The 13981-nt window shown below is 29.1% G+C and overlaps 1 protein-coding gene across 1 annotated transcript; it reads left to right on the plus strand.

Moving 5' to 3' along the window:
* The first annotated feature begins 1974 nt into the window (after positions 1 to 1974).
* On the plus strand, positions 1975 to 10005 carry LOC112749315 (beta-glucosidase 12-like). Its single transcript, XM_025797570.3, has 13 exons — positions 1975 to 2140; positions 2218 to 2287; positions 6992 to 7050; positions 7147 to 7222; positions 7339 to 7416; positions 7529 to 7616; positions 7836 to 8091; positions 8204 to 8319; positions 8654 to 8871; positions 9051 to 9082; positions 9151 to 9253; positions 9357 to 9465; positions 9559 to 10005. The coding sequence occupies exons 1-13, from the start codon at positions 1976 to 1978 to the stop codon at positions 9752 to 9754; spliced, it is 1566 nt and encodes a 521-aa protein (XP_025653355.1). The 5' UTR covers position 1975; the 3' UTR covers positions 9755 to 10005.
* The last annotated feature ends 3976 nt before the right edge of the window (positions 10006 to 13981 follow it).

Raw genomic sequence — 13981 nt, forward strand, 5'->3', positions numbered from 1 at the left:
ATATTATCATGGTAATATATTGCTACATTAGTAAAAATAGCTATTATTTATATTGACTTTGTAAATAGTTATCCAAACGAATAAATATAATTAAACGATTGTATAAAACGTTTTTACACTATTAATATATTAAAATTAAACTCTTAAAAAGATATGTAGTGACTATTATTTTCATGGATCTTCAAAACAATAGCGAGCGTCTTAACCTCAAAAAACTATTATGTTGTTTAGCATAATAGTGACTATTATTTCTAAAAAGAAATGCTCAAGAGCCATTAGAATTGATTGTTTTTAACTATTATTTTTATCCATAATTTAATTCCTTTAATATAGTAATTCAATAATATATTTTCAATCGGATGACTAAAAATAATAAGTTTTAATACCCTCAACATTCTTCTTTCTAAAAAGAACACGCTCAATAAAAAAAAATTTAATTATTCTGTCGGGCTATATAGTTTTATCGAATTTTTAATTAGGTCTTTATATTTTTTTTCTTTTCAATTCAGTTTCTATAACATATTATATTTTATAATTAAGTCCCTATCGTGACAAAAATATTGCAACTAACAGAATATTCTATTAAACAAAACGAATATGCCTAACACTTAATTGAATATTCTGTATAGTTTAACAGAATATTCGGTTAATTTCAACGTTTTTGTTACGGTAAGGATTTAGTTACAAAATCTGATATGGTATATAGACTCAATTGAAAATAATAAAAAAAAAAGTATAGGGACCTGATTAAAAATTCAATAAAACTATAGAAACTCATAGAGTAATTAAGCAAAAAATTGTAAAAGACACAAGCACTTACAAAGTCTAACTGATTGAGACTTTGAACGAGGAATTTTTTTCAGAAATAAAATAAAAAAATTTATATTTTTTTAAATATCATTTTTGAATTTTAATTCCCCAAATACGATTTTTTTTAGAGCAAGTTTATCGTACCTCCGGTAAACTCTATAAAAATTATAGATTTTGTCTTACTCCTGGCGAACTCCCTTTAAGTTTTCTGAATTCCACGTTTTTAATCCATTATCATCATTTTCAAATAGTATATAGATCTACAAACAGTACATATGAGTACACAAAAATACACCGACAACAAATATGGCTTCTTCAAGGATTTTTTTTTTAATTATAAATTAAAAAAAAAGCCATATTTAAGAATGGCAACCATTCAAAAAATACACAGTACACCGGAATAAGCATATTTAACAAGAATTTTTTTAATTATAAGTCGTCTTTTATTTTGAAAAAATTTATTTATATTTTTTAAAAACTTTTTTAAAATAAAATACGATTTATAATTAAAAAATCTTTGTTAAATATGGCTTATTCCGGTGCACCTGTATATTTCTAGAGATGATGATAATGGTTGTCATTGTTAAATATGACTTATTTTTTTAATTTATAATTAAAAAAATTCTTGAACAATTTATGTTTGTTGTTTGTGTATTTTTGTGTATTTTTATATACTATTTGTAGATTAGGAGATAATGATAATGGATTAAAAATTTAAAATAGATTAAAAACGTGAGATTCAAAAAACTTAAAGTGAGTTCGCAGGAGGTGAGGTGAACTCTATCATTTTTATAGAGTTTGTCGGGAGTGAGGCAAACTTATTCTAAAAATAATCGTATTTGTGAAATTAAAATTTAAAAATGGTATTCGAAGAAATATGAATTTTTTTTATTTTATTTCTAAAAAAAATCCAGCGAGCGAGTCCTTAAGCACTTTAAGTTGACAAAGAACTGAAAAAAGGCAAATTTGATAAAGACTTACCAGCATTATTTCTAATCTCAAATATCAGAAAGAAATATCCGACACACTAATAATTAAAAAGATCTAAGTGGTTGGCAACTGTAGATATTTTACAAAGTGTAATCGGAATTAAAGCACGTGCGTCTCACTTACTTTATATAACGGCCTCAAGCTACGTGTCAAAAATCAAAACCGATCGGTCACTATGGCATTCTTCAGTGTTCATCATTTCTTCACTGTTACATTGTTTCTTACTTTTACATTCATTGACGTTGCAGCCATATTCAACAGCGATATTACTAATGCATATCTCAACCGTTCAGCTTTTCCACATGGTTTCATTTTTGGGGCAGCATCTTCTTCTTTCCAGGTATTCTCTTTTCCCATAATAATTGTATCATGTTGCTATGAACTATGAATTAAGCTGTCTTTTATGCAAATTTTCAGGTGGAAGGTGCAGCAGATGAAGGTGGCAGAGAACCAAGTATATGGGATACTTTCACTCATAAATATCCAGGTTTCTAAGTTTTAATTTATTTCTTTGTGCCATTGCTAGTGTGCTTGAGTTTAGTCCTCTAAGTTCAGGTCTTTTTGAATACGGTAATGCTAAGAAGACAAAAATGATTGTTTTGTTTAGAGTAGGGCTGAAAGTGAGGTAAGCTGAGTCGAGTTAGATCAAGTTCAAGTTCGACTCACAAAAATTAAATTTGACTCACGACTCGACTAATTAACAATCGAGCCTATTTTAATTTAAGTTCAAACTCCGCTCACCGAAAGTTCACGAGCTGACTCAAATAATAGAAATATAACCTATAATTCTATATCAATAAATTATAACTTATATATTTTAAAAATTATTTAAAAGATCAATTTTATATATTGTCTATCTATCAATAAATTATAAATTTTTTATTTATGTCCTACATCAAAATTATATATAAAAAATGAATATAAAATTTTAAATAATTAAGATTATATATATATATATATATATATATATATATATATATATATATATATATATATATATATATATAATCGAGTCAGTTCATGAACTAATGAGTTGAGCTTATTCAAGTTTAAGTTTGATTTATTTAATTTATGAGCTCAATTTTAGACTCCAACTCGGCTCATTAGTTTAAAAGTTCAATTTATCGAATTATTAACAAGTCGAGCTCGAACGGACTCATGAGTTGACTTGACTCACTTCCATTCTTAGTTTATAGTAAAGAGGCTTTATAGGTTTTGTTTTGAAAAAGAAATATTAAAAAAATTATTTTTCTTTTTTAGTAAAATATTATTTATACGAATATAACAAATTTAATATTTACGACAATATTTAAATTTTTAAATTATTTAAAATATATAAAAATATTTATAATTAAATTTACTAAATTTAAAGTTTTAATAAACTTCTATTACGAATAATATATTTCTATATTTATTTATAACTTAATACGTTTAGACAAGTTTGATAGGCTAGTTGGATACATTTGTGAACTTAAGTATGATTTATTAACAAATTTAAATTTTTAAAATAGGTTGAGTTTGAATCTATTGAGGCGCCAAGACTTAATCTATTTTAGATATGTTATATATTTAAGTATTATTGTCATTTAAGTTTGAAGGTTGTAAAAGGTTTAGAGAAGAGGGGTTAAATTTATGGCCTTCTTTTACTTTAATGAAATAACGCTTTAAGTTCAACCTTTAAATATAAATTTGTTTGAACTCAGCAGCGAAATATTTATGAGACAATTTGGTTTTGTCTCATAAATTTAAAAAAACAGAACAGATAAGGGAAGAGAGAAGCTGACACCATCATGTATTCTGGTTCAGTTGCCTTATGCAATGCAACCTACATCCAGTCTCCAACACAACAGTGCTAAAATTTTCACGATAGTTAAAGTATTACATACACCAATTCCAAAGAATTGATACAATCCTTTTTCTCTCAAATTCTAACCTAACTTGTCTTGGTTATGCTAATATCTAACTATTTATTCTTAGTTCTAACCCAACTAAAAAAAGGGTACCTCACAGGTACTGAATAGTGAATACAAGACAATAGAAACAAACTAAAGAAATCTCAAATCTGAAATCATTCTAGATTTTTCTTTCAAGTGTATCACTCAGCATTTTATTACTCATAGGTTTTTTTTTTTTATTTCTCACTTTCAGCCTTTTATCACTCAAGAAATTACAAAAAGATATACATTAAAAGTGAAATCACAATCTGTAAAACATGAAGGAGATTGATGCTTCAACAACCTCTGTTGCTACAGGTTGAACCGGGTTGAGCAAACACTAATCAAGTTCTTCATCTTGGCGAAATGCTTCATTATTTTGATAGCACTGTCTAAAATGTTGAACATTTTCAGGAAGCTCTCAATGAAATTCAGACTCTGATCCTTTTTCCTTGTCTTCAAAAATTGAAAATCTTTTTTTTGTATCTCTTTCCTAGTTGCTGAGTTGCTCTCCTCAGAGTCAACTCTTCGAGTTGTGTGCTGCCAACTTAGCCTTTCACCAACTTCCATTAATCCTTAAATTAGGAATATTGGAACATATCCTTTTTACTTGATCGAATGTCTCAGAACAATAAAGATAAAAGTTGGTCAATGATAAACCCAGATCTAAACCCTCAAGCTACAACTTTGTCCCCAATAAACAATTTTGGCCTTTGATTCACATAAGTGATTATCAGAAATTACTTTCTCCATTTATCCCAAAATAAAGTAGCAGAGAGTTGAAAAAGGAGTGAAGAAAGTAAATTGCATGCAAATGGAAATAAATCACCTTTAGCTTTTGACTTAGCTAGAATTAGATTGATTTGGGTGATTAGACCTTTGCCTTTTGGATTAAGCTTTCTCTTTCTTTTTTCTATGATGTAATGAGCAAGGAACGAAGCTTTCTCTCTCTTCTCTGAATCTGACTGAAAGAAAGAAGTGAACGTTGGCTCTGGAGGGTACCACCATGGAGGGATCATCTTGAGTGAGCAATTTGGGCTTAGGTTTGCTTCTTTTTATTCAACCCAAGTGATTTCTTTTGTTTTACCATATTTGGGTTGTGCTTGTAAGTTTTTTCAACACTTTTTGAGAGCTTCTGATCCTATGTTCCATTCATTTGGGCTGCTGTATCATTGAATTTTGGCCTGCATCACTTAATCAAATGCAATCAAACTTAATTGAGTAGTTAATCCAATAAAATAATCTTTGTCATCATCAATTGAAATTAGTTAATTTCGTAACTCAACAAAGTTAGACTCAATATTAACAAAAATCACTCATTAAAAGAACGTAATTATATGCGCAAACTTTACGTTATCGTCGTCGTCGTCTTCTTCTTTTTTTTTTCACGTTCCTCCTCCTCCTCCTTCTTCTTCGCGCTCCTTCTTTTTCGCGTGTTTTCTCCTCATTGTCATTTTTTTATTGCTGCTGTTGTTGGTGCATTTGTTTTTCTTTTCCTCCTCCTCTCCTTGATAATTTTGCAACATTATTGTTTCTTCTTTTTCTTTTTTAATTTTTTTTCTCTTTTTTTTTTTGTTTTATTCCTCTCAAGAGAGTGTAACAATAATAATTATAACAAAATGACATAAGAAGATAATGAAAAAGTAGTAGAAGATGAAGAGAAAGAGTTTTGAATTGTGTAAAACAACGAGACCAAATGCACCTTAATTCACTCAAAAATGAACTGAAGTTACATCTAGAAAGAACTGAAAATTAAATTTTGAATAAATCGAACTTGCTTAATGATGACGATACACAAACAAACTCATTTCAAAACAAGTACAGACCAAGTGCACCTTATTTAAATTTAGAATAAACTAAAATTACTTAATGATTGCGTTCGAAAATAAGCACACAAACAAAATTGAATGATCAGAAATTCACTTAGAAATGAATCGAAATTATATCCAAAATGAACCGAAAATTAAATTCCGAACGAACTGAAATTATTTAATGATGATGATATACAAACAAACTCATTTCAAAATAAGTACAGACCAAGTGTACCTTATTTAAACTTAGAATGAACCGAAATTACTTAATGATTGCGTTCGAAAACAAGCACATAAACAAAATTAAATCATGAACAAAAATACATCCAAATCGATCAAGTAATTTTGCAGCATTATATATTTCTTCTTCTTTGTTTGATTTTTTCATACTTTTATTATTGTTAAGAGGGTAAAACAAGAAGAATTATGAGAAGAAAAAACAAAAGGAGAAGATGAACAAGACAAGAAGACAAAGAATATGATGAGAAATTTTGAAGAGCTTTTTTATTCTTGTTTCTTTTTTTTGTTTGATTATTATTTTTCTTGGTTTTATTTCTCTCAAGAAAGGATGTGAGGAGGAAGAGTTTTGAATTGTGCATAACAACGAGACCAAATACACCTTAATTCACTCAAAAATGAACCAAAATTACATTTAGAATGAACCGAAAATTAAATTTCAAATGAACCAAAATAACTTAACGATGACGATACACAAACAAACTTGTTTTAAAACAAATTCAGACCAAGTACACCTTATTTAAATCTAGAATAAACCGAAATTACTTAATGATTGCGTTAAAAAACAAGTGCACAAACAAAATTGAATGATCATACATTCACTCAAAAATGAACCAAAATTACATTCAGGATGAACCGAAAATTAAATTCCAAAATTACTTAACAATGACGATACACAAACAAACTCATTTCAAAACAAGCACATACCCAAGTCAATTTTGAACAAAACACATCCAAATCAATTTTGTATCAGACAATGTCATCAATATAACAAAAATTCAATGATAACAATAACAATAATGACGATAACAATAACGACTATATATATTAGAAGAAGACAATAACAACAACAATGATGACGACACTAAAAACTTGGTTGGACTTGATTGGTTAAATTACTTGGATGTAGCATTTTATTGAATCTATTTTTATTCGTAATTTTGCTGTTATGATTTGCTCGAGATCGAGACAACTTGGGAGGGAAGTAACTTATCTACCACTTGATAACAGTGGTGTCGGTTGAGTTCCATTTTCTACTTTAAAAGTTCAAAAGGAAAAATTGTTTTCTAAAAATTGTGGACAAATTTAATTAAAAAAGTGTTTTGTTTTTCCTTTATATGAAAAGGTCAATTAAAATTGGGGTGTTATGAATTCCATTTTTTCATATGGTAAGTTATAAATGACTACATTATGCTTGATTCATGACAGGTAAGATACAAGACGGAAGTAATGGAGATGTAGCTGCTGATGAATATCATCATTATAAGGTGCTGTAACACAAACATTATTACACTGTAATAACTGAACAGAGATATTAAGCAAGCATAATTGTGATTCTTCTGAAGAAAGTATTGATTATGCAGGAAGATGTTGAGGCCTTGAAGGATATGAACATGGATGCTTATAGATTCTCAATCTCTTGGTCCAGAATACTCCCAAGTAAGAAACATGACACTAGAGAAACTTCCAATTTTGCACTCTTTTAAATCATTTCAATAAAATTTGTTATCAAAGCTAACTAAAACTTATGCATTGGCTAATTTGAGTAATTTCAGAGGGAAGACTTAATGGAGGTGTTAACAAGGAAGGAGTAAATTATTATAATAACCTCATCAATGAGCTGCTAGCCAAAGGTCATCATCATTAATCAAATATGTTGCAAAGCTAAGATATTAGTAATTAGTTTCTGTTTCTCTTATGAGTAATTTAAGCATAACATCTTTCTTTCTTGGTAACTCAATGCAGATATTCAACCCTTTGTGACAATTTTTCATTGGGACCTTCCTCAGGCTTTAGAAGATGAATATGGAGGCTTTTTAAGCCCTGAGATAGTGTAATTTACATCTCCTAATTCCTAATTAGTCAAAGTATTAGTCAACATGTCTTGAACATTAAGTGTGTTTGGTTTGTGTTTTCATTTTCTGTTTTTAGGCTTGTTTCATCTCATGTTTTCTGTTTTTTCTTTACAAAATTTTGGAAACAAAAAATACCCAAGAAGAAAACAGAAAGCGAAAATACAAACCAAACGCACCAGTCTCACTCTTTCCTATAGGAATGATTTCCAGGACTATGCTGAGGTTTGCTTTAAGCAGTTTGGTGATAGAGTGAAGCATTGGATTACGATCAATGAGCCGTGGTCCTTCAGCTATGAAGCCTATGCAACAGGAAAGTTTGCACCAGGAAGATGTTCAGCCTGGCAGAACCTTAGCTGCACCGGTGGAGATTCAGGCACTGAGCCCTATATGGTGACACACCATCTGCTACTAGCTCATGCAGCTACTGTTAACATCTACAAGACTAAGTATCAGGTTTTGTTACACATTTTTATAAGAAACTTTCAATTGACAAAATGAATGGAGCTCTATGAACTAGTTTAGAGTAATATTGGAAGCAAAACTTTACTTTCCTTTGTGTACATAGGCATCTCAGAAGGGCTTAATAGGAATAGCACTGCTTTGTTTCTGGATGGTGCCATTACATGATACAGAATTGGATCATCATGCTGCACAGAGATCCCTTGATTTCATGCTTGGATGGTATAAATTCTTAAATGAGAAAAAAAAAAAAAAAAGACTCATTAGTGAATTTTACTACAGGATCTTGCTACTGAGAAATTCTTATGTTTCTTGCTCTAATCTGTTGGTTAAACGTCCGATGAACTTCATGGTTAAAAAAAATAAAGATGTAATATAAAATTAGGTGATGAAGAAAATGAAGACTAACATGACATATAGTTAGTTAATTAGAATAAAAGCAAGAACACAAGAATTTTTGTCATTTGAATTCACTGTCAATTATATGCTGCTGTAGCTTATTTTGTCATATGAATTCACTGTCACATGAGAGCTGATTCAAATAATGAAATTTCAGGTTTATGGAGCCAATAACAAAAGGAGACTACCCAAGTTCAATGCAGCTTCTGGTGGGAAATAGGTTGCCAAAGTTCTCTTTATATCAATCAGGGATTTTAAGAGGGTCCTTTGATTTTATTGGATTAAACTACTACACCTCCTTTTATGCTGCTCATGCACCAGAACTAAGTAAAGCGAAGCCTAGCTATCTTACAGATTCTCTAGTTACTCTTACAAGTAAGAACATGTTTGTGTGGATAGTACTAATGGGATAGATTTTAATACATAATGAAGAATTATCATATCTTAGGTTAATGATACTACCCAAGAATGATGCTGTTGTTCTCTCTAGCACATACTACCCAAGATATTTTATTTTCTAGTTTATTGATACAAGATGCATTTTAATGTGACAGATGAGTGTGATGGAATACCTATTGGTCCAAAGGTAATATATGGATTTGCAGCAGCATATCAATTCTTGAAATTCAGTTACCTTAGCCTCTACATTTGCAGGGTGCTTCAGACTGGTTGTCAGTTTATCCAAAAGGAATTCACGACCTTTTGTTCTATTTCAAATCAAATTACGACAATCCGTTGATCTACATCACTGAAAATGGTAATATACACACAAATTAAAAGATTCTTTATTGGTTCACATTTAGTTTTAACACAGTATTTGTTTCCTTATGTTTATGGAAAACAATGTGTTAATTATGTAGGCATAGATGAACTCAATGATCCAACACTTGCACTTGAGGAAGCCCTTGCAGACCAAACAAGAATTGATTACTATTATAGTCACCTACAATATATTCAAACTGCAATCAAGTATGTGCTATCATATCAGATAAACTGTTTTTGCTGAATAAATTGTAAACATGTTTAGTGTGTTCCTAATTTTGTTGGTTTTGCATATTTCAGGGAAGGTGTAAATGTAAAAGGATATTTTGCATGGTCATTTATTGACGACTTTGAATGGGATGCTGGCTACACTGTGAGGTTTGGAATCTACTTTACTGATTTCAAAAATGGCCTGAAAAGACATCCAAAACAGTCAGCTCTTTGGTTTAAGAATTTACTACGACGTGAAGTACCTACACATGGTGATTCGCGCTAAGAACTTGAACAATTCATTTATAATGTGTGTTTTAGATAAATATCAACTCAACTATACTACGTGTACACGAAAGTCAAGTAAAGTGTAAAATACATGTTGGAATATATACCATAAAAATAAATTAAACCACACATGTATTTATACACAAATACATTGGTGGCTGATTTTAGTGGCTGATTTTGGTGTATGAATATCATTTTTTATATCCACTATGATTATTGTGAGTAATGGTTATCATGCCAATATTGTAAGCAGGGTTTGTAATACCAAATGTTGTGTTGCTTCTTTTGGTTGTGCTTTGATTTCGATGTATTTCTAAGAAATAAACCTGTTGAAAAAAGAACTATAGAATCTTGTTATGCACTTGTCCATATCACCATTCAGAAAATTTCACACTCAGAACACAATTCACAAATCACAAATCAGGATTCACAACCCAACTATTACTAAGGCCTTTTTCCTGACACTCATTTTCCTAGTCAACTTTTTTATAGCTGACCCTTCTTCCACATCTTTTTTTTTTGGTTGCACAATGCATATTCCTGAGAAGCACATACACAACATCATCACTTGTTTCAAGTTCAATTTTTCCATACTGCGCTGAAATTTCCAGGAACTGAGCCAGCATTTAGTAATGACTTCCGATCCATACATATAGCAGCAGCAAGGTTTTTCCTTCTGCTTCTTCAAAGTAATATAATAGTAGGAACTTTGTCAACTCTGAATTGGAGGATCTAGGCATCTTGTTTAAAATTAATATATGATCTATGCATTTATTTGTATGATTTAATCAATATATCAATAAATATTATATTGGTGTGTGAGAACATAATTTAACAATTATCAATAATTAATATAAAATTCAATTTTTTTATCAGAAATTTTGTAATTTGATTGAAGTTGAATATGATACATTTGAATAGTACATTGTTTCACTGAGATTGGTATAGACTACATGGATACTCGGCCTATGCAGGTTATGCCTCCTTAAAAAACCCCTATGGACCAAATCTTGGAGATTGGGAAAAAATCCAATACAGGAAAAAGAGTATATCAACCATGTATAATTTATGGAATAAAAAAAAGTTCAACAACTTTTATAACCTCATATAACTAAGCTTTAGAATAAAGAACACCCTTGGAGTCGGCAAGAAGAAGGTTAGTGAGTTCCGACGGAGGGTTAATCATAAGAGAAAACGTAGAATTTGAAGAAGAACCCATCTTTGCCAAAAAAAAATCAGCACACGAATTTCCTTCCCTCATGATATGATAGATAGTGACGTCCCACTCAAGAAGCATGAACGGATGAATTTCTTCAACAATGTGTGCGAATTCTGGAAAGTCTTCGGCATTGTCATGAATAATATTCAGAGCCAGTAGTGAGCCACTATGCAATCATTTTCACATTCCACCTTTACTGCCATGCCAACCGCAAACCATGCCGAATAGCTATTAGTTCGGCTTCAACACTGCCGGCAAAGCCAATATAGCTAACAAATCCGGCAATACAGTTGCCATTTTGATCTCTGAGCAAGCCGCCACATCCCGCTCTTCTTGGGTTTCCTCTTGAACTTCCATCCACATTGAGTTTGATGGCTCCTTCAGACGGTGGAACCCAACGAACCAGCATGTTTTGCCTACAAACACAGTACAACGTCAAACTATACATTAACTAAAAGAAAATTTAAAAAATAATTCACTGAATATTTTATAAAAGAACATAGTTTTCCAACATACTCAATACTTCAATTTAAAATCACAGATTAAGAGGCTAAATAAATCCAATATTCAAAGATGGTATTATAATTTTGCAATGAAGGACAACCTTATTGTGTGTAAATTGAGGTGATAGAACTTGATCAAGAATGTGAACCACAGAGAAGAAGAGAAAGGTTGAATGAGTGAATAACAGTGAGTTTTGGAAAGAGCCAATGATGAGTGTGGAAGTCAATTATCCAAAAAGTCTCCCCTAACATCCTGTCATCGTTTTCAGATACAAGGAAGTTGGGCTAGCTATTAGACCGGGTTTTCACTCTCTGGGGCGATTCATCTTTCACCTATTTTGCTTGGCACTTACTCAATTCGGAGTGTATTCTCTCTTCGGTAAATAGCCGTTCTTGTAAATAAAGTTACAAAACAAATATATTAAGCTTTTGATAAATAATTTAAATAAGTTCTTTTGAAAAAAGAATTTAAAGTGTAAACACTTTTATTAATAGTATTTTATAGATGAATTATTTTGTGTTTGAATTTTTTGTTATAGAAGTACTTATTTTAAAGTTGTAGTGTTTGAATAAATAACTCAAAAAATATAATTTTTTTACACAAAAAGATGGAAATTAAAATAACCATGATAACGAATATTTTTCAATATTAAATATTGATTTTACATAACCTAATCACTAAGATTACAATCGTTTAGACAATTGATTTTTTATTTGCTCTCTTATTAGTTCTATTTTTTAGACAATTAGTTCTTGCCACATAATATCATTAGAAATTAGTTCTTCTACTTCACTTTCACCCATAATGGTGTTCTTGTATGTGGTGAATAGTAATAAAATTTTAATTCACAATAATTTTGATGGCAATACCAAAAAAAATTATTGTGTAGTTAGTATTTGCTGTTTTATTGTGTATGATATGGTATGTGAAAATAAAAAATAAATATAAAATGTGTGTCAATATATATTTCGTTTCTGTTTTTATTTTTTTATTTTTACTCTTATTAGCCTCCTCCTTTATTGAGGTCAAGACTTGTTATAACTAACTATAAAAATAATAGCAACCTATATAAAAATAAAATCACATATGAAAAAAAATAAAATAAAAAAATATCTGAAAGGAATATATGCAGTAGGTGATTCAGATGGAATATTGTTTTAAAATGGTAGTGGAGGGTCAATAATTTAAGCAGATGAATCATTACGTAAAAATGATGGTGGAGGACCAATACTTTCAGCAAATGGAATATTGTGTGAAAATGATGGTGAAATGCCAGTACTTCTAACAGATAGAACTTTATGTGAAAATAGTGATGGAAGACTAGGATTTTCAACAGAAGCAGACAATATTTTTACAGAGATGATAGAATGACTTATCAAGAAGAAAAAGTCTTATATTTTTACTTCTTCAAAAAACTGTTAATTAACTTTTCAAAAAGTTAAAACTTTTTTTTTAAATAATGCCAAACACGCATACTATGACTTTTCATAATTTAAAAATAAAAAAAATAAAAATAAAAGAAAATAATGTAGTTTCTAATGTTTTCCAAACGGGCTTTAATACGTATTGTATAAAGCAACAAAGTAATTTTACAGATTTAAATTAAATACTTAGAAAAGAAGTTATAACTCTTCTATTATAAAAAATTATAGTATTAATGTTGGTATAAATTTTAAAATTAATTTATGATTTTTAAAAATTTATTTAAAATATTTATAAAAAAATTAAAAAAATAATTTTTTTTATAATAAAAAGTTTTTTTTATCATTTTTATCTATTAGTAATATATTAAAAGAGAGCTAAATATAGCTTCTAAATTCATTGTTAACTTACTAATTAGTTATAACTCAAATGACATAATCTTTTTATTTTTACCTAGAGGATTTTGGGTTAAGTCTCATTCCTAATTTTACAAAAAAAATCTTTGATAACTCTTTAGATCTTTACTATTATGCTAGGTGAGTTTAAGTGACTAATATACAATTTATCTATTTAGATTATCTTTTAATCTTTTTATTTTTTTTTCATGTGTTTCATTATCTATTAATATTAGTAAGACAATAAAAAAAACTAAAAAACAAATCCATTATTATTTTTATATTTTATTATGCATGAATGAGAAGTAATAATGTAAATTTTATTTTAAAGTGTCATTAAAATTAGGATTTAACTAACATGGGTCATATGACACATGATAAGTTTATTATTGTAAAAAATTTTAAATATTTTTATTTAATAAATACAAATTTAAGTGATTAATACACAACTTATTTAATTAGATTATTTTTTAATTTTTTTATTTTTCTTTTTTCATGTGCCTCATTATTTATTAATTTTAATATTAGTGTTCAAATACAATAAAAAAACAGAAAAACAAATCCGTTATTATTTTTATATTTTATTATGCAATAAATGAAAAGTAATAATGTAAATTTCACTTTAAGGTGCCACTAAATTATCAAAAACATTACAAGGAATAAAATTTAATATATAATTGCCATG

The sequence above is a fragment of the Arachis hypogaea genome, chromosome 15 (genome assembly GCF_003086295.3).
Source record: "Arachis hypogaea cultivar Tifrunner chromosome 15, arahy.Tifrunner.gnm2.J5K5, whole genome shotgun sequence".
Lineage (NCBI taxonomy): Eukaryota > Viridiplantae > Streptophyta > Magnoliopsida > Fabales > Fabaceae > Arachis > Arachis hypogaea.

Excerpts from the sequence above, each read along its gene's own strand:
- LOC112749315 (XM_025797570.3), top strand. The coding sequence starts at position 1,976 with ATGGCATTCTTCAGTGTTCATCATTTCTTCACTGTTACATTGTTTCTT. Across the intron at positions 8,092-8,203 it reads TCTACAAGACTAAGTATCAG|GCATCTCAGAAGGGCTTAAT; the intron begins GTTTTGTTACAC and ends TTGTGTACATAG. Across the intron at positions 8,872-9,050 it reads TTCTCTAGTTACTCTTACAA|ATGAGTGTGATGGAATACCT; the intron begins GTAAGAACATGT and ends TTAATGTGACAG.